Source organism: Amphiprion ocellaris, chromosome 12 (genome assembly GCF_022539595.1).
Source record: "Amphiprion ocellaris isolate individual 3 ecotype Okinawa chromosome 12, ASM2253959v1, whole genome shotgun sequence".
Lineage (NCBI taxonomy): Eukaryota > Metazoa > Chordata > Actinopteri > Pomacentridae > Amphiprion > Amphiprion ocellaris.
The window spans coordinates 16,227,401-16,253,956 of NC_072777.1; the positions used below are offsets into that span (position 1 = coordinate 16,227,401).

Below are 26,556 nucleotides of genomic sequence, written 5' to 3' on the forward strand. Positions count from 1 at the left end.
TAGGGGTACAGAGACCCCTTTCCAGCAACCATCACTCCTGTGTTCTAATGCTACATTGTGTTAGCTAATGGTGTTGAAAGGCTAATTGATGATTAGAAAACCCTTGTTGCAATTATGTTAGCACATGAATAAAAGTGACCCCAAACTTTTGAACGGTAGTGTAACCACTAACCTCTTAAAATGAGTTTTCCTTGTTTCAGATAAGCAAGCCTCGGTCCATGAAATCACTAGATTAGGTCACTCGAGTATTTTAAATTGTCTTGTTGTATGAGGTGTGTTCAAAAAGTTCTGTCACTGTCTTTATATAAAGCTAAAATGGCGTCTGATTTAGCTGTGGCAGCCATCTTCTGCAAAGTAGTCAGCTATACTCTCCTCCCAGTGTTCCTGATACACCTGGAAGTCCTGCTCTGTACGCATGTCACTTAAAATTCATTTTGGGAAAGAGGAAGAAGTTACAGGGAACCAAATCTTGCAAGCAGGGCTATTGGTTTTTTTTTTTTTTGGCCTTTATTATATACAGTGGAGAGAGAGGAAACGTGGGGGAAGGACCTGCAGCAATGGGCCATGGGCTTGACCGCTGCGCCTGAGACTATAGCCCCTGTCTACGGGTTGCCCACTCAACCACCTGAGCTATGTGGGCACTCTGCGATTTTGTTGTTTTGACCAAAAAAATCCCATGCATTTCAACTCACTGTGACTGTGCCCACAATGTAATTGGAGCACCCAAATGTCATTGTGCAACATTTCAGGCCATTTGCGATGAATGGCTTTTCTCAGACGCCTCTGGATGTTACAGTAGAAGTCAGCCTGCGCAGTCTGACCCAAGGGAGCAAATTCAACAGTTTCTTCAAGAAAACAATAAAGATGCTCCTGATGTCCTGACCTGATTTGCTTTTGGTCTTGGAGATTAGGGGCTCTTCCACTGACTGCAAACACTGCTACTTGGTCTCCGACTCACTTCTTGTCATCAGTAATGACTTGTGGTGCTGCTCTGATGTTATGATTGGTGCCAAGTTTCTTCAGGTTGTATATTGGATTTGTTGTTAATTCAGTTACATTGTTGCTGTTTTGGAAATCAAATTTTAAGATGTGTATGGCACAGATCTTGTCTCTAAATGGGAGTATACAAGTGAAATTGAACCAAAATCTCTCACTCAACATTTTGCTACTTATAAATAACGATTAAATAAGGATAAATAGGATTTTGTTATACACTACCAGTCAAAATTTTGGACACATCTCATTTAATAGTTTTTCTTTAATTTCATGACTATTTACATTGTAGATTCTCACTGAAGGTATCAAAATTATGAATGAAAACATGAAGTTATGTAGTAAACAAAAAAGTGAAATAAGTCAAAACTTGTTTTATATTTTAGATTCCTCAAAATAGCCACCCTTTGCTTTTACTGCTGCTTTGCACACTTTTGGCATTCTCTCCAGGTGTGCCTTGTCAAGGTTAATTTGTGGAATTTCTTGCCTCCTTAATGGGTTTAGGACCATCAGTTGTGTTGTGCAGAAGTCAGGTTGGTACACAGTTTACAGCCCTATTTGACAACTGTTAGAATCCATATTAGGGCAAGAACAAATCAGCTACATAAAGGAAAAACAACAGTTCATCATTACTTTATGAACTGACAAACCAACGCTGATCGTCAAATAACTCTGCTGTGTTCCTTGGCAGAGCACTGACAGTATGTGGAATTTGTTCAGCAGACTGTGTTGATATTATGTTGTCAGCAAATGTGAAATGTTTGTTGTTTTGAACAGCACCACCTTCCACAGCTCAGCAATCACACTAATCTTGCTTCCTAGTGCAGCCCTCAGGTCTTTTCATTAGATTTGTTTAAAGTAAGATATCGAATACCAGTCATTTACAGGACTTGAAAGTGACTCACAGGGATGCTGTAGTCTTTTTAAATGTTGGCCAAGAGAAACTCACATCCTTTTTCTGTATTTTCCAGCAGCTGACACTACAGAGGTGATCGTGATCCACGATGACAAAAGCAGCAATATCGATGTCAGCATGGTGTCCATAGATCGCAACCTCAGCTCTGTGATCTCTATAGACACAAACTAGTATCTGTTTGGACTCCAGTTTAGCAGAGTAAACACTACTAGTAAGTAGTGTTTACTCTGCTAAAACCTTTCCAGAGTTTGAAGATGAGCCCTTTAATCCAGTGGACTTTGTGTTGTTTATTTTTGCATTTCAATGAAATATTCCTGGAATATTTATGATATTGTACACAAAGTTTATTCTCATCATGAGTCCGGTAACAAGATTCTGCTAAGGTTTGTGTTTCATTTTGTAAAATGATTAATTATTTTGTTAATTTCTACAAAGGGAAATAAAGTTTCTTCCTATGCATTTTCACAGTAACTCCTGCCTCTGTTGTGATGCACATCTGAAGAAATCTAGAATGTGATCTACTACAGATTTTCAAAAGTTAACATGAAAACTGGACCTTTTTTGAGGGAGACATAGAAGATTTCTTTATACTAGTGTGGTTCTTTGTAGCCATACCATACATATACAGTCACCAAAGAATGAATCCAAATAACTTCGGTGATCCCCAAGTTGTTTGTCTTTTGCTGTAGTGCCACCAGGGGGTACACTTTGACTCATCCTATACATTTTATGTAGACTCCATTGTTCCCCAGAAGCTAAAGCCTAATAATTTGTCTCCTTTAACTTTTCTTCTGGCACCATCTTTAGAAGTGCCAACGTAATTTTTCCAGTGCTTTTTTTAATGATCTAAACCCTCACAAAACTAACGATTATTCCTGCTCCAAGTGTGCTTTTTGTTTAGTGCTGATACCATTTAACCACTTGATACTCAGCAGCTATATTTGGGCTGCAGTGTCGGGATATTTGAGAGTGATTGGCATTAGCTGATTCTAAATCAGATTTGATGAACTACACTACAAGCGGTGTAAACTGATTTAAGAGACCAAAGCAACAGCATCATCTGAACTGAATCACTAGGTGCTGCCTTTTTCTAACTGTGACTGCCCAACAAGCAAATGCTTTCAACCTTTTAGTCCTTTTTATTCAAAAAGTGGTGAATATTAGGGTGTTAAATAATAACACCCTCTATACATGTTAGACTAGAGCCAGGATACAACCCACACAACGGCACGAACAAGCCTCTTCAGGCTGAAATCCACAGGATTCTACTGTAGTAGATACAGGATGATTTCAAAGCCCTGAAAAGGAAGCCATTGGACTGTCAGTTGATGGTAAGACCACTGGGTGGCTTTCAAGAATGCAAAAAAAGTAGAAAAACAACTGTAATAATAATAGAAAGTAGCATCCAATCCATCAGTTAGTCCAAGATAAGCTGTGGCCTACATATGGACATTTTTTGTCTTTTTTTTTTTTTTTTTATCAATCCCAATGTCTTCCCAGAGAATATGAAGACTACAATTTTGTCAACTTGTGTGTCCTGGTGCTGTTGTGGTAAATAATTCAAGAAAGTATACTTTATAATTAGTCTTTACCTACATTTTGGCATCCTTGGAAGCCTTCTAGTGGTCATAGCGTGTACTTATCACCTGACAGTTCAACGGCTTCCTTCTCAAGGGTTTGCAATCATCCTGCATCTACTAAAGTAGAGTCCTGTGGATTATAGCCTAAAGAGGCCTGTAGCAACCATAAATGGAATAACGACCAATAATGTAATACGTGCCAATAACGTAATAACTCTGGTCATTTTAAATGTAATAAGTGATTAGGTTATTGGTTGGTTATTACGTTAATGGCCTAGCATTAAAAAAAATCCTTTGAAAAAGTAATAACTGCAGCCGATAATGTAAGAATACATAATCAGGACTGCATTTCTTCTAGAGAAGCACTTGCACAGAGCCTAGAACTAGACAGAAGATGACTGTTCCATTAGTATTATGAAGCTCTACAAGACTGCTGGATCAACAGTGTCTTACACTTACTAACTGTGCAATAAAAATGTAAATAATAATGCTGTGCAATTTCATAGGAATTTTGCTGTAAATATTGTATTTTTTAAATATATCTATGCACTGTGTGCATTGTGTGCTGCTCTCTGTTTTTATTCAAACTGTTCTTTTATTTGCTGCTGTTGCACTGTAAATTTCCCCGTTGTGGGATCAATAAAGGTTTAATCTATCTATCTAATCTAATCTGTCTAAGTTAACACATAAAACAGTTATTTGGTGAGGACAGCCAATGGATGAAAACCTGGATTCTTCTCAGTAATGTCCAAAGTTAAGGACATTTACTGGAAGAAGTAATGTCAATTTTATGTCAATGTTTTCTCCTGAGTTCAACATGTTCACAATACTCTTCAGTTTTTTGGAGTTAAGTGCCATTATAGTGCCAGTCCAGTTATTTAAATACAGTTTTAAGTGAGGACTAAACCGTTTTTCCTTGAGAAATGTGTGAAAAAGGTTTTAATGTAATGTTTTCCGAGGAATGAATGCAGTACACTTATTTGGCAATACAACATTCAACAGAGACACTGACATGGAATTATGAATTTACACATCTAAGCAAACAAACAGTATTGTAAATAAAGATTTACAATACAAATAATTCTCAAATTGGCTCTAACAACCATAATCAAGGAGAGTGAGAACTACATGGGATGTATCCTTGGTGAATGAATATGATGACTATGCTGTCCACTAGACCTATTTTTGATGAGCAAACTGCACAAAAACACACTAAGAAATTTCCCTGTAAAATTACAGTGAAGTACTGGCAGCTGTGGTCGCCAGTACTTTACTGTATTTTTACAGTGTCACTACTGTAATTTATTTAAACAGTTAATTGCTGTAAAATGTATTACAGTCTTCTACTGTAGAATCTGAAGTTTACAGTAAAGTACTGGCAGCTGTGGTCGCCAGTATTTTTACTGTATTTTTACACTGTTACTACCGTAATTTATTTTAATGGTTAATTACTGTAAAATTTTATTATGGCAGTCTACTGTAGAATCAGAAGTTTACGGTAAAGTACTGGCAGCTCTGGTCACCAGTATTTTATTGTATTTTCACAGTGTTACTACCATAATTTGACTAAACAGCTACTTACTGTCAAAAAATATTCTGTGTTCTACTGTAGAGTCTGAAGTTTTTAGTAAAATACTGGCAATTGTGGTTGCCATTGTTTCACTTCGAACATTGGAAATTACATTTTTGTCTTTAATAATGTAGACAAAGTACTCTGAATTACAAATAATCTGTAAATGTTGTAAATAACAAGTCCACAATCTAAAAAAATAACCAGAATTATCATATAAAAATTATCTAACTGTGCTTAACATTGAAAAATGCATATACCAGTAAAACACAGAAAACAACAAAGGATAGAGGATAAGGCAACTGACATTTCTGTTGAATAAGAACATTTATTTAAAGGCAGCACTTCAAATAAGAATCAATTAAATTTCTCAGAAACCAAGGAAAAACTATTTAACTGAAAGCGCAAAAAAAATAGAAAATGCCTATGTCAGGGCATTAGAAGAAAGTTACCAATTTTGTTATTAGCTGCCTGCCCGAAATCACAAGTATGAACTTTCTGGAATTTTGCACAAAAGCTTTTGGTTCAATCAAACAAAAAAACAATATACAGTGAACACAAAGTTGAACTGTTTAACTTAGCTTGCAATGCCTTAAAGTGTCTCCTCTTCCTGGGTTGGCATACAGCTTTGTACATGGAATGCTCACTGCATGAAATGAGCGAAACAAGCACAGAGCGAGAGTGAGAAACGAAACAGCAGAAGGGCACAGCAACTTTTTAATGTGATGAGAGAATTTACTAACCTGTACAAAGTTCCATTCAAAGTTCAGCAGGGTTTTTAGTAGAGTTGCAACATGTTAATTTACTGTCTGTGTCTTCTTTTGAACGACTTTGCCACTTTTTTTAGACACCATCTTTCCAAGTCTGGTTTTTGTCCCCCTCTCAGGGTTAATCCCAGTGAACAAACCAGCCATGATCAGGGAATGTAAGAACTCACAGAAAGTAATATCACATTTCAGTAGATTATAAAAAAGCACCACTTGGATGGCAGTTCAAAGTAAAAAAAAAAACAAAAAAAAAAACAACTTACTGCATAGTAGAATATACCATTTTAAATTGCAAATTACCTCTACTGTTATATGGTGTGCATTTTTTTTTGCCAATTATGTAATACATATTGATACAGAAAAGCAAAGTCATTTTGTTTCCCTCAGAAAAATGTGAATAACATATAACAGAATGAATGAATGATCCAAAAAAATGGTCTCTGTCTCCAAATAAATAGTTTTCATATTAATTTGGAGTTCTGTCACAGGAATACACAATATCTGACGAGGCCTTACCGCTGAATGAACTCCAGTGTCTGAGCTGCCTCATCTTGGTACTGTAGATTGAAGATGTAAAAGGTCGCAAACACTGCAGCAAGTCCTGTAATAAATGTTGACTGGACCACCTCACAGATAATTCAGCCCTCGATGCTGATCATCCATCCAGTCATTGCCTTTTCAATGTCTCCTATAACAAAGATGAGAGTTTAGTTAAAAGAGATACAGACGTGGACAAAATTGTTGGTACCCCTCGGTTAATGAAAGAAAAACAATGGTCACAGAAATAATTTGAATCTGACAAAAGTAATAATAAATAAAAATTCTATGAAAATTAACCAATGAAAATCAGACATTGCTTTTGAACCATGGTTCAACAGAATTATTTTAAAAAATAAACTCATGAAACAGACCTGGACAAAAATGATGGTACCCCTAGGAAAGACTGAAAATAATGTGACCATAGGGACATGTTCAATCAAGGTGTGTCCTCTAATTAGCAACACAGGTGTCTCCAAACTTGGAATCAGTCAGTCGGCCTATTTATAGGGTTACAAGTAGTCACTGTGCAGTTTGGTGACATGGTGTGTACCACACTAAACATGGACCAGAGGAAGCGAAGGAGAGAGTTGTCTCAGGAGATTAGAAAGAAAATTACAGACAAGTTTGTTAAAGGTAAAGGCTATCAATAGAGAGAGACCCTTGTTAAAAACTTTATGGTGTCAGCGCTTGAAATCCCTGCGGAAATGGTTAAAAACATCACTTTCCACCGCGTCCACCGGCTCGGACCCCGAGGAGGAAACCGACACCGTCCTATCATCGCAAAGGTCGAGCACTTCCAGCAGAAAGTGCTCGTAAGAAGCAAAGGACGGGAGCTGAAAGGCACGGCGTTTGGGATGAACGACCAGGGAAATCAACGAGAGGCGCAAAGTATTATACCCCATCATGAAAGAACACAGGCAGAAAGGTAAATGGACTGCACTGGTTGTGGACAAACTGTACATAGATGGGCAGCTATTTCGGGAACCCTCCATTACCCACTGGCTCTTCTAAAAAAAAAAAATTTTTTTAAAAACCTGGTTTAAACGTTTAATATATCACTTAGTAATTTATGCTAGAAAATGTAATCAAAAAAAAATAAATCTCACAGGTGTAAACGTCTCACTCTCCTAATATACACTCCCCCACTGGAGAACCCCCTCCTCCTTCTACTTTTCTCTCTCTCCCTCTCTATATGTCTCCCTTTACCCCTCTCTCCCCCTCTCACACCCCCCTACACTCTCACTCACACTCTATGTACCCCCCATGTTTATTGTGCTTGTATGTTTTATAATGTGTTTGTTGATAGTTTATCAGGCAATGATGTGCTATTATATAATGTATATATAGATCCCAACCTGCTGTATACATCTCTCTCCAACACCCACAGCTCACAGACAGCAACAGACAGCTCACAAGGACACACACAGACGTTATATTACATTGCTACATACTCAGTGACAGAACATCTTCTCTCTCTATGTTCAAGTTTAATATCGTAGCCTGGAATGTTCATGGCATACGCTCACAAACAAAACGAGTTAAAATCATGGACTATGTCTCTAAATTAAAAGCAGATATTTTGCTCCTCCAAGAAACGCATTTACTACAGTCGGAAGAAAAATCTTTATCAGACTCGAATTATAGTATTATCTTTTCATCTTGTTATAACAGCAGACAAAGAGGGGTCTCCATTCTAGTCCATAAGAGAGTACCATTCACTTTAAACAGTACAGTAATGGACTCAGAGTGCAGATATATTATTATCCAGGCAGCATTCTTTAATAAATTATATTTTATTGCAAACCTCTATGCTCCGAATAATGATGATCCAGCCTTCTTTCACACTGTTTTTTCTCACTTAGCAGACTTATCTGCTAACTCAACAACTATTATCGGTGGTGACTTCAACATAGTTTTAAACCCTTCAGTAGATCGATCTAATAGTCCAATACATGCAAAACAATCACAATCAGTTAAAGTCATACATGATTATATGAAAGATTTTGGACTAGACGACGTCTGGAGACTCAAAAACCCTACAAAGAGGGACTATATGTTTTTCTCTCCGGTGCACCAAACATTTTCAAGAATTGACTTTTTCCTCTCAAATAACTCTATCAGACATAAAGTTACCACTAAAATCCACCCAATCATTATCAGCGACCACGCACCAATATCTCTCAGCCTGCAAACAGATTCCATCCCTAAACCTCCTCAGACTTGGTGCCTCAACATCTCTCTACTCAAAAGACCAGAATTTGATCGAGTAATAAGGAGTGAGTGGGCAGACTTTCTAAAAAACAATGAATCTAATGATTTATCTCCATCTTTACTTTGGGAAACTGGAAAGGCCGTAATCAGAGGTAAAATAATATCGTACTCCTTGTACAAGAAAGAAAAGATCTACAAACAGAGAAAGAAATTGAAGAAAAAATTAAAACTTACAGAGAATTATGCAATAAATCCAAGTGATCAATTATGGTCCGAACTACAAAATGCAAAACTAAACCTCGATAATATCCTATCCGAGAAAACAGAGTTTTTATTACAACAACTAAGATATAATGATTTCGAACACATAAATCAGGAAAATCTCTGGCGAACCAACTCCAGCGCAATAAAGAAAAATCCTTCATAACAGCAATTCAAGATCCCTCAGGAAAATATACTCAGTCACCTCAGGAAATTAACCAGACCTTCTATACCAGAGTTTATACTCAGCAACAGTTAACCCAAACATAGAAGATATTCATAATTTTCTCAACAATTTACAAATTACAGAGACATATTAGATGCTCCATTGACCATCAAAGAATTACAATGTGCATTAGACAGTATGCCAGCAGGCAAGGCACCTGGTCCTGATGGTTTCCCTGCTGAATTTCTTAAACATTTCTGGTCAATGTTAGCACCCCTTTTCTTCAGGACAGTGACAGAGATTAAAAATAATGGTTATATCAGTCCGCACATGAATACAGCTGCAATTAAATTATTATTGAAACCAGACAAAGATCCTACGCTTCCCTCTAGCTATCGACCTCTGTCACTAATCAACACCAACATCAAAATTATCTCAAAAGCTCTCGCCTCTAGGCTGGAGAAAATCATCCCGTCAATAATTCACAGCGATCAAACAGGATTTATAAATGGCCGACACTCCACCAACAATGTCAGAAGACTTCTAAATCTAATCTCTTTGACGCAATGCCACAACAAAGAAGCTATTGTTATGTCACTGGACGCAGAAAAAGCCTTTGACAAAGTTAATTGGTCCTTTCTCTTCGCTGTGCTCCACAAATTTGGCTTCGGACAATCGTTTATCCAGTGGGTATCAGCTCTGTACAACTCACCCAAGGCTACAGTCACCACTAATGGCATCACTTCACAAAGCTTCAGTCTGCAAAGGAGAACGAGACAGGGATGCCCACTCTCTCCCTTATTGTTTGCGATCTTTATCGAACCATTAGCAACAGCTGTACGTCAGAACACCGATATCAAAGGTATCTGCGCTCTGGAGTCTGAACATAAAATTAACCTATACGCAAATGACATTTTACTTTATCTACAAGAACCCAAAACTTCAGTAAAGGAAGTATGTAACCCTTTGATGCGTAGACCACATGAGGAGATACCCATTTTCCATTGGATTTGGGTCACTTTTGACCCAGGTTATGCATCAAAGGGTTAACCTCATCACAACCTTCTCGCATCTTTCAGACTTCTCCGTCAACTGGTCAAAATCAATTATATTACCTTTAACAGAAAACTCGTGGAATCCCGCAGTCCAAAACTCACATTATTCTTTTCCTACTGGCAACATCAGATATCTGGGCATAAATATTTCCTCCAAACTCTCAGAACTAGTTCACCTGAACTTCACTCCACTTTTGGACAAAGTCTGTGATGATCTGAGGCGTTGGAACAACCTCCCCATCTCCCTTTTGGAATGAATAGCTACAGTCAAAATGAAAATATTACCTAAAATCAACTATCTCTTCTCCATGATTCCATTTAAACCCACATCAAAGACTCTGCTATTGGTAAATTCTACTCAAAGAATAAAAAGGCTAAAATCAGTTTGACTACCCTCCAGAAGAATAAATCCGAAGGGGGACTGGAGGCTCCCAACTTCATGTATTATTATTTATCCAACCAAATACAATATCTCACCAAATGGATACATCCACATGAAGAATATAACTCCTGGCTGGAACTAGAACAGTTAGATTGCAACCAGATCAAAATCTCTGACCTTCCCTTATTACTTCTGCCCTTAAACATCACTCCTGCTTCAAGAACCCTATGATCGCTACCACCTTGTCTGCTTGGTGGAAAGCACTGGAAATCACAGGCTCCCAATTAAAACCCAGTATACTCTCCCCAATCTGGCACAACCCTGATTTTGCAAACAACAAAATAGCTCTTTATTTCAGCACATGGGCAGAGAGAGGAGTCACCCACCTCCATCACCTTCTTGATGATAACACATTTAGGACATATATAAACTTATTCCAAACATTTGAAGTAAGAAATGGAAATTTTCTCCAGTACCTACAGGTAAAGAAGACGATTACAAGTAGAATTCGCTTCAGACTACTTTACAGCCAACGGATTTACAGCCATCTGAATTTGTCAAATACGTTGTGAAACTGTCTCCAAGAAATAAGAAGAATCTCTCAAAAATTTAGTTTACTTTCAAAGACACACTCTATACACCTACCAACTCAAAAATGGGAAAAAGATGTATCCAAATCTTTTGACTCTGATTTCTGGACCCAGATCTGTGAAAACACATTTAAAATGACTAAAAACACCAACTTACAATTGATCCAATTTAAGGTGCTTCACAGAACGCATATAACGCAATATAAACTGTATAAAATGGGCTTCTCACGCTCAGACACATGTACGCAATGCACCCAAAACATGACTGACACTTACTTTCACGCTCTGTGGCTTTGTACACCCGTCTATCAATTCTGGGTGACAATCACACAGAAACTCTCCAATATTTTGGACTGCAGGATTCCGCATTCCCCGAATGTTTGCCTAACTGGCGATCTAATGCAAACAGCCCTACCAGACATTCATATCCAACCCACACTTGCAGCTATCGCCATTGCCAAAAAAAACTATTTTAGTTAACTGGAAAGATAAGAAAGCCCTCAACATCATCCATTGGCTGAACCTCCTCACAGAATACATTTCACTTGAGAGAATATCTGCTATCAGAAAAAACAATTGGACTCCAAAGAAAAATGGTCTCCATTTATTAAATCAATAAATATTAATCTATAGCCTCTGCTTGTATGTGGGCATATGCCACTTCCCTCATAAAATTGTGATACTTATTCTGTCTGTGTGTATGGTCTGACTTTTCTCTGCTTTATTTCAGTTTATTAACCCTCTACCTTTTTAAGTAGGATGGCACCGTGGACTTCAAGGCCGTGTGCATGCACTGGTGGTGTCCTTTCCCTATTGCTCTTGGGGTCGCTCTCTGGCTCTGCGGGGCCTGCGTGGCTCGGGCCCCTCTGCCTGGGGGTGGGTGTCTCCGGTGTCTCTCCTTTTGAGCCCTGGGTCTGCTGGGTCTGTGCGCTTTCCCGGGGCCTTGGGGGTGGCGGCGACTGGTCTCTTCTGGGGCACCCTGGCTGGCCCTGGGGTTTGGGGTGGGTCGGCCCTCACGTCGCTCCCCTGTCCCTTCCCGCTCTGCTTCCCTCCTCCTCCCTCCTCTCCTGCCTGGCCGCTCGTCCTCGGCCCTCTCCCTCCCCTGGGGGGGCCTGGAGCCCTCCGCTGCCTGGGGGTCTGGCATGGGGGCTGGGTGGTCTCTCTGGGGGGGTGGCTCTGGCTCATCTGGGCACAGGCTTTGGTACTTGCCTGTGTCGCCACTGGAGATCAGTTTCTGCTGGCTGGGGGCTTCTGTCTGGGTCCGGTGCTGTCCTGGGGAGTGGTGGGGTGGGTGGGATCTCGGTGATGCTGCGGGGTGGGCGCCCTGCATCCTGGACGTGCCGGCTCCGGGGTGGGCGTGGGGGCTCATGGCCCTTGCTTCCTGGTGGTGCTGCCTGGTCCTCCCTCCGGGGCAGGGTGCTGCATGCGGCTGGCCCATGGTGGGGCTATGGCATCTACCGGGGCACTGCTCTAGTGCTGCGACTTCTGGGGGTTTTGGTGCTGGCTGGGCCGGTCAGGTTCGAGTGGGCCCACGTCGGCCTCTTGCCTCCGGGCTCTGGGGGCTCTCTGTATCAGTACCGGTGGTCTTACTACCTGTCTCCCCCGCTGCTCTGTCCTCATGGGCCGGATCCACACCAGACTGCCTCTTACTGTGCACTTCACATACTTGTGGCGGGGTGGCGGGTGGGTCCTTGTGCCCCGGGCCGCCTGGGTCGGTCTTGGCATGCTGGGGGTGTCGGTAGCTGCTCCCTCTTGTTCTCCGGGTCCGCGTCGTTCACGGTGGCCCCGGTGGCTCTCTTGGGGCGCCGCCCTGTGGCTCCTGTGTCCCGGGGGGAAGGGGTGCCCGGTTGGCTTGGCCCTGCTTTGCCGTGATTGCTGTTCTGGGCTTCGGGGGTTCTTCACACTTGCATGTTTGATCAGGTCTCGCCAGCTACTGCCGAGTCCCATTGTCAGCAAATGATGGGACCCGCCAGAATGTGCTGAGGCTCTCTCCAGAGTCTCTACCCTAAACTTATTCTCTCTTTCACTAGTATCCTCTTCTGGCCTATTCTATTCTATTCTATACTATCAAGACATCAGCAATTATGGTGCTCAGTACCGTTTGTTTAATTATTTATTTATTGAATCTTTTTTTTCTGTTGTGTTGGTTTTCTTTTTGTTTTGTTTTTTTATTGATGGGCAGTTAGTAGTTGGGAATAACACACCACTTTACAATCTTTAATTCCAATAGCACCACCTGTTAGTCTCTATCCCTGTTCATCCTGTTCGTCCTGTCCAGTCTTTGTTTCCCCCACACATCACTGAGGTGTAGCACTGCCCTCCCTGGCTCAAAATAGGAAATTCTAATAAAGAATGTCTGCTTAGCTCTCAGGGAGGGCCGGTGATGGTCACACACATGCAGTAAATATTAAAATATTTGGCTCCAAGACTAAAATATGCATCAATCTCATACAATGTTGACACCTCTTTTGTGGAATTAAACAATGACAACAAATGCAGACAAAAAAAAATTTTTTTTTTAAATTTGTGTGTCAATATGAAGTTCACGTTACTGCAGCCTTCATGATTTTTAGATGCTTAAAATGCTGCTCCTGAGCTGAAATGCACACTTTGGTCAAATATGGTGTAACTGCTATTCCTTTAAACCAAATCAACTTAAACATCATTTACCTTCATATTTATATCTAGGGTACCAGACATCCACTCCTTCGGAACTTTTTTTTATTATTGTTTATGACCTGCGTACACGTACGAGAGAGAGAGAGCGAGAGAGAGAGGAGAGAGAGAGAGAGAGGGGAGGGAGAGAAGAGAGGGGGGCAGGGAGGGAATAGAGTCAGCCTCAAAGCAACCAGAGAGTCTGCCAGTAACCCAAGGGGAGAAACAACAAACAAAAAAAGATGCCTGGGAGCGGCGAGAGCGCAGATAGCCAGGCTTCGGAGACGCGATGTGACACGGCCATGGGCGAGCCAGCGCGACCAGATAGCGATGACGACGATGATAGCTATGAAAGCGGCTACAACAACAGCAATACCAACAGCAATGAGGAAGAACAGCAATAGCGACAAGAGCATCAGTAACAAGAGAAACAGATACCAATCCCCGACGCTGCTGCGGAGCTGCCAATGTTCCACAAAGTGGCCTGGACATGTGACTGGGGGGCTCGGTTCTCGATCGTCTACAAGGTAGTGGTGTCGAGCTGGGACAAGCTAACGGCTTCGATCACGGTGGCAGGAGACAACCTTCGGGCCAAGGCCTACAAGATCCTCAAGTCTCCCTCGCTGCACCCGCAGTACAAAAATTACAAAAATTTGGTCAAGCTGAACTACCTGTGCGCCCCACTCTAGGCATGGCCACGAAGGAACCCCGTCCAGAGCTTTTCGACCAGTCACTGCTCATGGACCTGACCGAAGAGCAGCTGGACCTGTGCTTCTCGGGGGAGATCACAGGCGACCTTGAGCTCAAAGTCAAGGTCAAAGGTCGAGAGGAGATTTGACCCGTTTGACAGTGACGAGGAGAGCGGAGACTAGAGCGACTTGGACCAAGAAGGGGGGGGGGGGGGGGGGGGGGGAGAAGAAGAAGAAGAAGGACCCTAGGGGGGTTCAGGGGGAGTCACACCGGGGCCTGTTTACAGTGATAAGTTGTGTTCGACATGTTTTCTGCCAACGTGAGCAACTACAACAATATAAAACAACATAAAACAACAACTGTATGTGACCACCACACCAGAGTACATCTATGGTAATTGTGTTTTGTCTTGTGTGTGTGTGTGTGTGTGTGTGTGTGTGTGTGTGTGTGTGTGTGTGTGTGTGTGTGTTTTTCTGTCTTTATGAAAGAAAGAAAGAAAGAAAGCACGATAACCTGGTCGGTCGGGCTAAACGAAAAACAAAACCAAACCAAAAAACGAAAAAAAAAGCAAGACCTGGTTGGTCGGGAGCAGTTGGTCAATCGGGCTAAACGAAACAAAACCAAGCCAAAAAACAAAACAAACAAAAAAAAAAGGACAGGGCCGATGGGTCGGGAAGAAGAAAGCCGGTCGTTGGGGAGCAGTCGGTCGGGCTAAACAAAAACAATAAAAACTTGACGTTCCCCCCACCTACTCCACCTCCTACATGTGAGAGAGACCGACTGGATTTTTTCCCTTATTCGCGACCAGGGGGCTCTCCTCAGACCCGGATAGTAGACCACCAATAGAGGATACAACAAAGAGAAGGGGAATGAGGAAGAGCAGGAGGAAGAGGATAACATGGTCATACTCAGACCTTGCTATCGGGAACCGGGAACTCGTCGGGACCGGGGGAGACGAGACTACTGCTGCTACTACACAACAACAACAACAACAACAACAACAACAACAACAACAACATCATCATCATCAACAAAAACCTCGAAACCTCGTCGGGAACGGGGGAAACGAGGCTACTGCTGCTGCTACCGCGACTACTGCTGCTGCTACTGCACAACAGCAACAACAACAGCCAAAGTGTAATATATAAAATGTATAGAGAAAGTGTATTTGTATTCACGTGACTTCCCCGCCCCGTCAGCACATCGGCTTTCCAGCCAGTGGTATGGTTGCATTTTCCGCTGTCCCTGTACTTCCCCGTGTCTGCCATCCACCAAAGAAGTGTGGTGGTCCAATAGTATGTGTCTGCAGAGCCGGAGGCTGCACGGAGAGGGTTGCACCGAGAAGGCTGCACGGAGAGGGCTGTGTGTTTTATAACGTTTTATTTGTTTAACATCATAAACATTTATATTTATGCATGTTTAACGTTATAAACATTTGTATTTATGCATGTCAGGGAGTCATAGAGCTAATTTACCTTTGTGTGTTTGTGTATTTAACTTTTATTTTTATGTAACATTATTGTATGAAATAAATATAAATATATATCTGCCTCCAGAGTTGTCCGTGTGTATTGCCTCTTTCCAACCTTTCAGATTGTGCTGTTTGAGATCTTGACACCACAAAGATCCTTATATGATTCCATAATTTTTTTACCTGATAATTTCACAATTTGTCCAAATACAGATTGTTAAGAAATTAATTCCAGGCTTCTTCATGGAACAGGTATTCGGAACTTCATCAACATAGACCGTCAAACGATAACCAACAATTTCCCGGCACTCACAGAATACTTCACTTCCGTGTATCGGTGCACATCTCCTTCAGAATAAAAGCATGTCACGAAACGCAATGCGTAAAGGCGTATAAATTTCATGTTGCTAAACACAAGTCTGAGCTGCCCAGTCATGATATTGTAATAAGTACTATTTGGGTGAATCAAACCTTTAAAATCTTACGTAGGATATGAACTACTATACTTTGTGTGGTATCCTCGATGTGGTCCGGAAAGTGCAACCTCTGTAGACAAACTTACCGAGGCATACCAGTGGCATACTCCTTGAAAAAACCTTTTAAATTCTAAGTATATTTTGAGTGAAATCATCCTTTAAATCCGTAAGTTCTGCATTTAAACCGTAACTTGTGTACTTTAGTGATCATCTTTTGTGGTAACTTTTTAAAAAATGCTTTAAATTTGCGACCGGAAGTGTGCAGCCCTCTCCGTGCAGCCTCCGGCTCTGCAGACATACCCTTTTCATGTTGGTGGCAAGTCAGCGCAGCGACAGTTGGTGCCTGGTGTCGGCCTCCCCACGCGCTATACGTGACATTTCCCTGAAACTCTGAACTAAACTAAGAGCGTTCTGTAACTGTGGAAACGGAAGAACAACAAACGAGGTACGGTGTCCGTGAACGTCTGAACAGTAAATATTAAATACGTATCTAAACTGCATGAAAGTAACAATAAATATGTGACCAGCTGAAGCTGTATGTTCATCTACCAGCGGATTAGCGACAGGTGTAGAGGGACTGCTCGCTCCTAAGCTAACTGCTGTAAAATCTGTTTGGGCTACAAGCTAGCAGTTCCTCGAGATAGCTTGTTTTTTCATTAACAATTTATTTTGTTCAAAAAGACATTTAACAAACTCTCTTCACATACACTACCAATCAAAAGTTTGGACATACTTTCTCATTTAATGTATTTTTCTTTGTTTTCATGACTGTTTACATTGTAGATTCTCACTGAGGGCATCAAAACTCTGAATGAACACATGCGTTCCTTGGCGGAGTGATTATGTAGTAAACAAAAAAGTGTGAAATACGTCAAAACGTGTTATATTGTAGGTTCTTCAAAATAGCCACCCTTTGCTTTGATTACTGCTTTGCACACTCTTATCATTCTCTGGATGAGCTTCATGAAGTAGTCACCTGAAATGGTTTTCCAACAGTCTTGAAGGAGTTCCCAGAGATGCTGAGCACTTGTCGGCCCTTTTGCCTTCACTCTGGTCCATCTGATCCCAAACCATCTGGATTGGGTTTAGGTCAGGTGACTGTGGAGGCCAGGTCATCTGACGCACCACTCGATCACTCTCCTTCTTGGTCAAATAGCCCTTACACAGCCTGGAGGTGTGTTTGGGGTCATTGTCCTATTGAAAAATAAATGATGGTCCAACTAAACGCAAACCGGATGGGATGGCATGTCACTGCAGGATGCTGTGCTGGGAATGCTGGTTCAGTGTGCCTTCAGTTTTGAATAAATCCCCAACAGTGTCACCAGCAAAGCACCCCCACATCATGCTGCACAGTGGGAACCATGCATGTAGAGAACATCCGTTCACCTTTTCCGTGTCACACAAAGACACAGCGGGTGGAATTGTAGATCTCAAATTTGGACTCATCAGACCAAAGCACAGATTTCCACTGGTCTAATGTCCATTCCTTGTGTTTCTTGGCCCAAACAGATCTCTTCTGCTTGTTGCTTTTCCTTAGTAGTGCTTTCTTAGCAGCCATTTGAGCATGTAGAATGGAATAGAATAGAATGTGCTTTATTATAATGATACAGTGTGTAACGAGATTGGAGAGCTTCTCCTATTCAGTGCAAAAGAAATCTTAAAGATAGTGCAGTCTATTTACAAATATACAGTATAAATAAGAATCAATATAAATAACAGAATGAATGAGACAGTGGTGTATATTGCAGTCTCCTCTGAACAGCTGATGTAGAGATGTGTCTGCTACTAGAACTCTGTGGCATTTATCTAGGCTCTAATCTGAGGTGCCGTTAACTTGCCATTTCTGAGGCTGGTGACTCGGATGAACTAACCCTTTCCTAAGGCGGTTCTCGTGAGCCAGTTTCGTCATAGCACTTGATGGTTTTTGTGATTTTAACTGGTGATACTTTCAAAGTTTTTGCAATTTTCCACACTGACCGACCTTCAGTTGTTAAAGTATTGATGGACTGTCATTTCTCTTTACTTAGCTGATTGGTTCTTGCCATAATCTGGATTTGTCAAATAGGGCTGTCAAGTGTGTGCTAACCTGACTTCTGCACAACACAACTGATGGTCCCAACCCAATTAAGAAGGCAAGAAATTCCACAGATGAACCCTGACAAGACACTGTGACGTGAAAACCATTTCAGGTGTTTACCTCATGAAGCTCATGTAGAGAATGCCAAGAGTGTGCAAACCAGTAATGAAATCAAAGGATGGGTATTTTGAAGAATCTAAAATATAAAACATGTTTTGACTTATTTCACACTTTTTTGTTTACTACATAATCACTCTGCCAAGGAACGCAGTGGAGTTATATGTCAGTCGGTGTATGTTTGTCCATCCGTCTATAAATCTGTCTGTGCGCAACATTACTCAAAAACGGATTTGGATGAAATTTTCAGGGATGGTCAGAAATGATACAAGGACCACCTGATCAGACTTTGGCAGTGATGTGGCTTATAGTCTGGATCATGGATTTGTTAAAAATTTCTGTATCATTGCGAGATAGCAGCACGGCGTCACTGTAACTATGACAAGTGAATGCTAAATATGCTGCCTGCTGATGATCACTTGATTGCGATCCTACTGCAAATCGACCGCTGCGGATTTATCAGGATTTATGCGTCGGAAATCATACGACTGAGCAGTCTTGGCGGCGTACTATGCCCTCTGAGTGTTTTTCTTGTTCCATATGCATTCATTCATAGTTTTGATGCCTTCGGTGAGAATCTACAATGTAAATAATCATGAAAATAAGGAACAACCATTAAATGAGAAGGTGTTTCCAAACTTTTGACTGGTAGTGTAAATACATCTTAAACCTTTTACATGTATGTTATCTGATGTTAGCTAATGCTTCTGACGTAGCTATTTGTGTAGGTGAAAAGCAGTTAAACAACGTCTGCTAAAATTTCCCTTTTTATCCCTGAAAAATTTTAAACTAAATGTGTACAGACAGATAAATGTCTTATAGAAATCAACAAGACAACAAACATCCTCATCTTCCAGGGGCATATCTCCACTCAGCTGAAGACTACAGGAAGATGAGGAGGATTATTGCTGAAGATCCATATTGGACCCTGACTGCAGTGCCATGTTTGTCAAACCTCTGTCTGCAATGCCTCGTGAACAACTTTGAAAGTACACTGCTGTTTTTCTGTACCTTGACTGTACACACAGTCACACTTTTAATGACACTGGAACTTGACTGCAATATTGTATATGTGTTGCAGAAAAGCCTATATGTGAAGAACTCACAGCTAGCCAGAAAGACTTCATTCAAGAAAGGCTGTCCCCTTCTCTTCCCCTGCACCTGACAGCCAACTTGGTCACTGACGGTGTCTACTGGAAGCGGTGCTGCGAGCAGAAGTGGGACGTATGTGACGTCTCTCATTATGGTCACAGCTGGAAACGAATGTTCTTTGAGAGGCACTTGGAGAACATTATTGAACTTTTTATCCCTAAAGAAACAGACCCAAAAGTAGTCCTACAGATGGTCCCACTGTGTAAAAACTATGTCAAGAGGCTGGACATCTCCCAGCTGCTGCCGCCTATCAAGGAGCCCCAGAGGGAGGAAGAGGAGGATGGATCAGACGTGGCAATGGACATTGAGTATGATGGACCTGGAATAGACCACTTTGACTTTGGCATACTGCTTGACGAGCTGACAAACTTGGAAGAGCTGCATCTGACGTACGGCTTTAAACAATGTGGTATGAATTTTGAATGGAAGATGTTTGAAATGACCGACCGAGACTGCGAGTCCCTCGCCAAGGCCCTGAAATCCTGTAGGACCTTGAAGGTGAATATTGATTACTCCTCCTGGCTTATGACATACTGAAGCATGAATGTTGTTTGTACTTTATCACCTTCTTGGCATCTACAAGATTCATTTCCCTGATGTCACGAAACAGAAAAATTATCACTGTGCCTATTTGTCACATGAAGTTACTATTGCCTGACAGCATAGCATATATGGACTACTGTTTCTTGTGCAGGATATGAAACTACATGAGTATATTAGAGTTAATTTTAGGCCTGCAACTAAATGACTGAGTGATCCGTTGATAGTGCTTTTTTTCAGAGCATAAGCATTTAATTTTCATATTTGAGAAGTTTGGCATTTTTCCCCAATCAATGAGTTAAACAAGTAGTTGCCTATTCAGATGTTGGTGATTATTTATGTGTTAATCAGCTAATTTATTTACTTCAATGCCTTACTGCTCTGTAGTGCTGGCATGCAAGCAGCACAAGTAGGTTCATGCTGCAAAATGTATTTGTTACTTGTGCTGTTGTTAAAAACCCACTGTAGATCTTTGCTAATACTTCTGATGTACTATCTTTATATAGCTTTTGAGGCTCCATCAAAGTCACATTGAAGACAAAAAGTGTCGGCTGCTTGTGAAATACCTTATAGATCATCCCTCTCTGAGGGCACTTGACTTTTCCCACAATCTGATCGGAGACAGTGGAGCCAGAGCAATTGGCAAACTGCTCACCAAGAGTAAACTGGAGATCCTTAACATGTGTGACAACAACATTAGCGGTGTGGGAGCCAAAGCTATAGCTCACGCTTTGTCCAAGCCCTCCAGTCTTTTGTCACTCAACCTGCGTCTCAACCATCTGACGGATGAGGGGGGTGAGGCTATTGCCAAGGCTATGCTGAAAAACAACACCCTTCTTCACCTGCACCTTGGAGGCAATAAGGTGACTTGGCTTACTGCTATCGCCCTGTCTGAGGTGCTAGTACAGAATAACTCCCTGAAAAGCATCAATCTTTCCAGCAACAAGTTGGGTGAGGTAAGTAAGGCATTTAATAACATAGCAAAATAATTTGTCTCTGTGATAACAGAAAAAAAGTTTGCCCAAAACAAGAATAATAGAAAGAGGGAACTGCCATTCCAAGGTCCCTACTGCTACTGGGGCAAGTTTGTCCAAAGGTTTGAAGCTTTGTTCAATGAAAATTTTGACGTTGTCTCAGCTTATTAGGCTCCATTGCATGCAATTGTCCTTTGTCTTTGTTGTAATTTATTTGACCTCTGCTGTAACTGAGCTGGGGGCTGCACAGTGGTTTGGTGGTTAGCACTTTCACCTTGCAGCTAGAAGATCCCCGGTTTGCATCCCGGCGTTCCTGGGATTTTTCTGCATGGAGTTTGCACGTTCTCCCTGTGCACACGTGTGTTTTCTCCGGGTAGTCTGGCTCCTTCCCACAGTCCAAAAACATGCTGAGGTTAATTGTTAACTCTAAATTGTCCATAGGTGTGAATGTGAGTGTGCTTGTCTGTATATGTAGCCCTGTGATAGACCAGCGACCTGTCCAGGGGGTCCCCTGCCTTCACCCTAAATCAGCTGACTCACTCAGACTCCAGCCTCCTAATGAGGATTAAGCTATGTGAATGGATGGATGTAATTGAGCTTTAATATGTTTTGAGCTGAATGCTCATTTTGAAGGTCCGATCCAGCTATCCAATAGCTATACACCGTTTAATCCTCATTAGGGTCGCGGGGGGGCTGGAGTCTATCCCATTTGATATAAAGTGAAGCAGGGAACACCCTGGACAGGTCACCAGTCTATCACAGGGTTACACAGAGAGCCAAACAATCACACCTACAAACAATTTAGAATCACCAATTAACCTCAGAATGTTTTTGGACTGTGGTAGGAAGCCAGACAACCGAGAGAAAACCCACACATGCACAGGGAGAACATGCAAACTGCATGCAGAAAGATCAAAGGCCGGGACGTGAACCAAAGTACTTCGAGCTGTGAGATGGCAGTGCTGACCACCAACTTTCTCTTCCAGTTTCAAAAGTGTGCATATATGTTAGATTGTAAACTTTATATTTTGTGTGTTTTGACTGCTTGTCAAAAAACAGAAAAAATATGACAACAATATGTTAGCTTTGGTCATGTAAATTTGTAATAGGCATTTAGCAGATTAAATGAAAAGGAAAATAACCCACCGAGTGTAGATTCTCACTGAAGGCATCAAAACTATGAACGAACACATATGGAATTATGAAGTAAACAAAAAAAAGGGGCAAAAAGCCAAAACATGTTTTTTATTTTAGATTCTCCAAAATAGCCACTCTTTGCTTTGATTACTGCTTTGCAACACCTTCAGTCACCTGAAATGGTTTTCACTTCACAGGTGTGCCTTGTCAAGGTTAATTTGCGGAATTGCTTGCCTTCTTAATTTGGTTGGGACCATCAGTTGTGTGGTGCAGAAGTCAGGTTGATACACAATTGACAGCTCTATTTGACAACTGTTAGAATCCATATTATGGCAAGAACCAATCAGCTAAGTAAAGAGAAACGACAGTCCGTCATTACTTTAACAACTGAAGGTCAGTCAATCCGGAAAATTGCAAAAACTTTGAATGTATCCTCAAGTGCAATCGCAAAAACCATCAAGCGCTACGACGAAGCTGACTCACATGAGGACCGCCTCAGGAAAGGAAGACCGAGAGTCACCTCTGCTGCTGCCTTTTTGTTTACTAGATAATTTCTCATGGTTCATTCGTAGTTTTGATGCCTTCAGTGAGAATCTACAATGTAAATAATTATGAAAACAAAGAAAAAACATTAAATGAGAAGGTGTATCCAAACTTTTGACAGGTGGTGTAGGTCACTTTTACATTAATATTCTTCACTTTATTCAGACTTTATTCACAAATATGCACGTAAACAATATCCTGTAATGTGATTAACATGAACATGTATAGTGCCAAATGTGTTTTTGTCTTCCATTCACTCATTCCCCCTCTTTGTGTGTGTGTGTCTGCAGGTTGGAGGAAAAGCTTTGGAGAAGGCAATGTCTCATAACACCAGTGTAACAGAATGTGATATCCACCTGACAGAAGTTAATGAGCAGAGTGTTTCCTCCATTAACCAGTTGGTTTGGACCAACCAGAGTTTACAACAAAAGAAACATGCTAAATAAAAGAAAACGTGGACGTCAGTCCCCCTTTTTGTAATATATACCCGACTTTACCATTCATGGCCTTTGTCCCATGTGTTCATCTAAAACCCTTCTACTGTATACTAACACTGCATCACTAACCAATAGCAAAATTCAAACTTAATCTAAAACAGAAAAGGTATAGTTGTGTCCTGTACTACTTCTACATCCAGGTAATATGATGCCACTTTACGATCTTTGTACTATCTTGAATCTAGTATGTGGTATCAGGTTGCTGCTGAAAGTTAGTCTGGTGATATTTAGTTTTTGGGGGTTTTTTGTCAAATCTATGAAAAGATCAAAATTCACATCAGTGAGTCACAGTGTCAGCCACACCTAAAAATGCAAGCAGTGTACAGTTTTTAGAAAAGGAATATGTTTATTTGTGATGTGTTTAAAATCTTTATTAGGAATCAGTGAACTTGGAAGTGAAAAACAGAGTAGAGGTAAGTTGTACAGTTTTAAGAAATGGACTAATACATTGTTGGTTCTGTCATGTTTGTTTAGGCAAACCCTGAAAGACCCCCTCTGGTGAAGACTTTTTCTTTTTTTAATCTCTACATGTCCATGTTTTTTGTTCATGTGATGGAAGACACATCATGATATAAATAAGAAGTTAACATGATGGCTGGGCATTTCCAGTTAGAATCAACAACATACTGATGATAGTCTGAAAAACACAGATTTCGACTTCCAGGGTTACACATATAACAAGAAAAGCACTCAGAGAGTGCAGTACTCTGCCAAGGCTGCTCAGTCGCTGTATGATTTCTGACGAATTAAATCTTTAAAAAATTCATGGTGCGCAGTGGTCGATTTGTAGTTGGATTGCAATCGTGATCGTCAGCAAGCAGCGGATGTAGGATGACTTGTTGTCATAGATACAGTGACGCTGTGCCACTAGCTCGTAATGATTCGGAAGTCTTTAATAAATCTGTGGATCCAGACAATAAGCCGCATCACTGCCAAAATCTAATCAGGTGGTCCTTGTGTCACTTCTGACATTCCCTGGAAATTTCATCCAAGTCTGTTAGTGCGTTTTTGAGTGATGTCAACAGACAAACGCCAACTGTCACATAACTCCGTCGCGTTCCTTGGCGGAGTAACAAACCAAAGAAACCAATCCAGTCAGCTTGTAGGATGGGGCTTGTATCAAAATTTGCATCAAAATAGCAAGCACAGCCTTGCTTATATGTCTGTTACATATATTAAAACATAGACCAGACATTTTCCTGAATATTTCAATTTATCGATCCTTTTTCCCACTTTGATATATTTATTTGTTATTTAGACCTTATGTAACATAAAGGCAACATTGTGGTGATTTTGGAATACATACAGACTTGTGTTGTTTTATATTTACCTATGTCTACCGGTTAATAGTGTCACTCCTTTGATTGTCAGCAACAAAAACATCTTCAATGTAATTAATGTCATGTTTATTCACTTTTTAATCTTGCAAAGTCCCTAGTCATTCCCTAGAATAACATGAAGATTAGGCTATCCTTTAGGTTCTGCTAAAAATACAAAAATCTGCAATAGAACACTGTTATTTAGGTCAGTTATCAGCAATGACTCAGCTGTCTCCTAAAACTGTAAATGTTTGGTTGTACAGTATCCTAATCAGCCAAATTATTCTGAAAACATTTGCAGTTACAAAGGGTGTGTTAAAATATTTAACTTTTTTTTTTTTTTAAAGGAAACAAAACCCATTCACAATAGCAAATTTAAAACAGCAAAAAGAAACTGTGGGCTGTGTTGCTTCTAGCATGTTACTAGGGATTGCACTGCAGCAGAATAAACTCACGACTGAACATCTGCACATCTAAATGTCCCTGATCTATTAACCTCTAGTGAGTGTGTGAAGCACATTCATCTGAGTGCAAGATTCACATTGACAATCACTCTACATTCTCATCTCGATTATATTCACAATACAAAGCCATTCTAGCCTATAGTCTTGAAAATTCACAAAAATATTTAAATACAAAAAGATGAGCTGAAAAAGAACTCCTGAGTGAAAGAGTACATATCCTAACAACCTAACAGACACGATAAAGTGTTTAGGGCTTTGCATGACAAAAGCCTTTATTCTAACAGTCATCTATGGAGCAAATATTATAACCCTTTTAGTCAGATTTATAATCATTTCCAATACCCTACATAGTTTTTGTCTCTGTTTTTACATAAACATTTCACTGGTAAACACTTTATTCTATTCTTAGACATTATTATGTACGAATATCACAGTGAAGCCACCAGAGAGGCTTATTGGCTCGTCATAAATTAGAAAAAAAGTGAAGATTTCAGAGTGGCACAGTAAATTAAATCTAACGTGCTCATCCAGTGTGTCCTCCTACAAGTTAAATAATGTTTTTTTAAAAAACATTTCAGTACATTTTAATCCTTTGTAGAGTTTGCATGCTTGTATTTGTAGATTTAAACATCGCTGATTTAAAACAGATGGCACCATATAAAGTAGAAATTAGTCCTTAAAGAGGTAATATGAGATGTGGCTGGCCTTTCTTGCATGCTACTTGACTCAAATGCTGATTTTTATTATAATGATGTAAGCTTTTTTTATTATTATTCTTTTATTTGGAAATTACAAATCTTAGGTAAATAATATTTGTCCAAACAATGCCAGTTAGGCATGAATTCTACAAACTTTGGAAAACATACAGTTGTGGTCCGAAGTTTACATACACTTGTAAAGACCCTGTACATATATCGTTACAGTCTTGAGTTTCCAGTGACTTCTATAACTCTTAAATTTCTATGATGTAATCAATAAAACTCATGCATCTTCATCACCAAAAGCACTCATGCATTTTGGTTGCTTCAGAAATTTATTGTAGATCCTCTGGAAATATGACAGAATATCCTGGGTCAAAAATAAACATACTGCAGATATAGAAAGTTGTGTTAAGCACATTCTGTGTGACAACCTCTCAACTTGTTGTGATTACAATTGACTACAGCTGTTGCTCATCTGATCCAATTTATATAGGACTAGTCAGATACACTGAGCAGACTCAGCCACAAAGGTTACAAAGGGAAAGTCCAAAGAGCTCTGCACAGATCTGAAAAAGCAAATCATTGACTTGTAAAAATCAGGACAGTCACCTGGAGTCATTTCAAAGCTACTACAGATCCCAAATCATCAGTGCAAACAGAGTCGAGCATGTTTTCCATCTCCATGGGCTGAGAGGCTGCTATACAAGAATTT

General features: G+C 40.6%; 3 protein-coding genes across 10 annotated transcripts in view; 2 read left to right on the forward strand and 1 right to left on the reverse strand.

Annotated features, from left to right (window-relative positions):
* The window catches only part of rnf8 (ring finger protein 8, E3 ubiquitin protein ligase), an 11,304-nt gene extending 8,936 nt beyond the window's left edge, over positions 1–2,368 (forward strand). For 4 of the 6 annotated variants that reach the window (XM_023264356.3, XM_023264353.3, XM_055016011.1 and 1 more), the window contains one exon: positions 1,965–2,368. In XM_023264356.3, coding sequence (XP_023120124.1) covers positions 1,965–1,971 — 7 coding nt within the window. In that variant the 3' untranslated portion in view covers positions 1,972–2,368. The remainder of the gene's footprint in view (positions 1–1,964) is intronic. The other 2 variants (XM_023264357.3, XM_023264355.3) reach the window with 1 other exon arrangement.
* Positions 2,369–3,629: 1,261 nt separating this feature from the next.
* The window catches only part of tmem151ba (transmembrane protein 151Ba), a 33,933-nt gene continuing 11,006 nt past the window's right edge, over positions 3,630–26,556 (reverse strand). For 2 of the 3 annotated variants that reach the window (XR_008603544.1, XR_008603542.1), the window contains exon 3: positions 3,630–6,514. The gene's annotated coding sequence lies outside the window, so the exon portion shown is untranslated. The remainder of the gene's footprint in view (positions 6,515–26,556) is intronic. The other variant, XR_008603543.1, reaches the window with a different exon arrangement.
* tcte1 (t-complex-associated-testis-expressed 1) lies at positions 16,621–24,663 on the forward strand. The gene is made up of 5 exons (XM_023264318.3): positions 16,621–16,768; positions 19,375–19,506; positions 19,599–20,167; positions 20,716–21,165; positions 23,154–24,663. The coding sequence occupies exons 2-5, from the start codon at positions 19,410–19,412 to the stop codon at positions 23,307–23,309; spliced, it is 1,272 nt and encodes a 423-aa protein (XP_023120086.1). The 5' UTR covers positions 16,621–16,768; positions 19,375–19,409; the 3' UTR covers positions 23,310–24,663.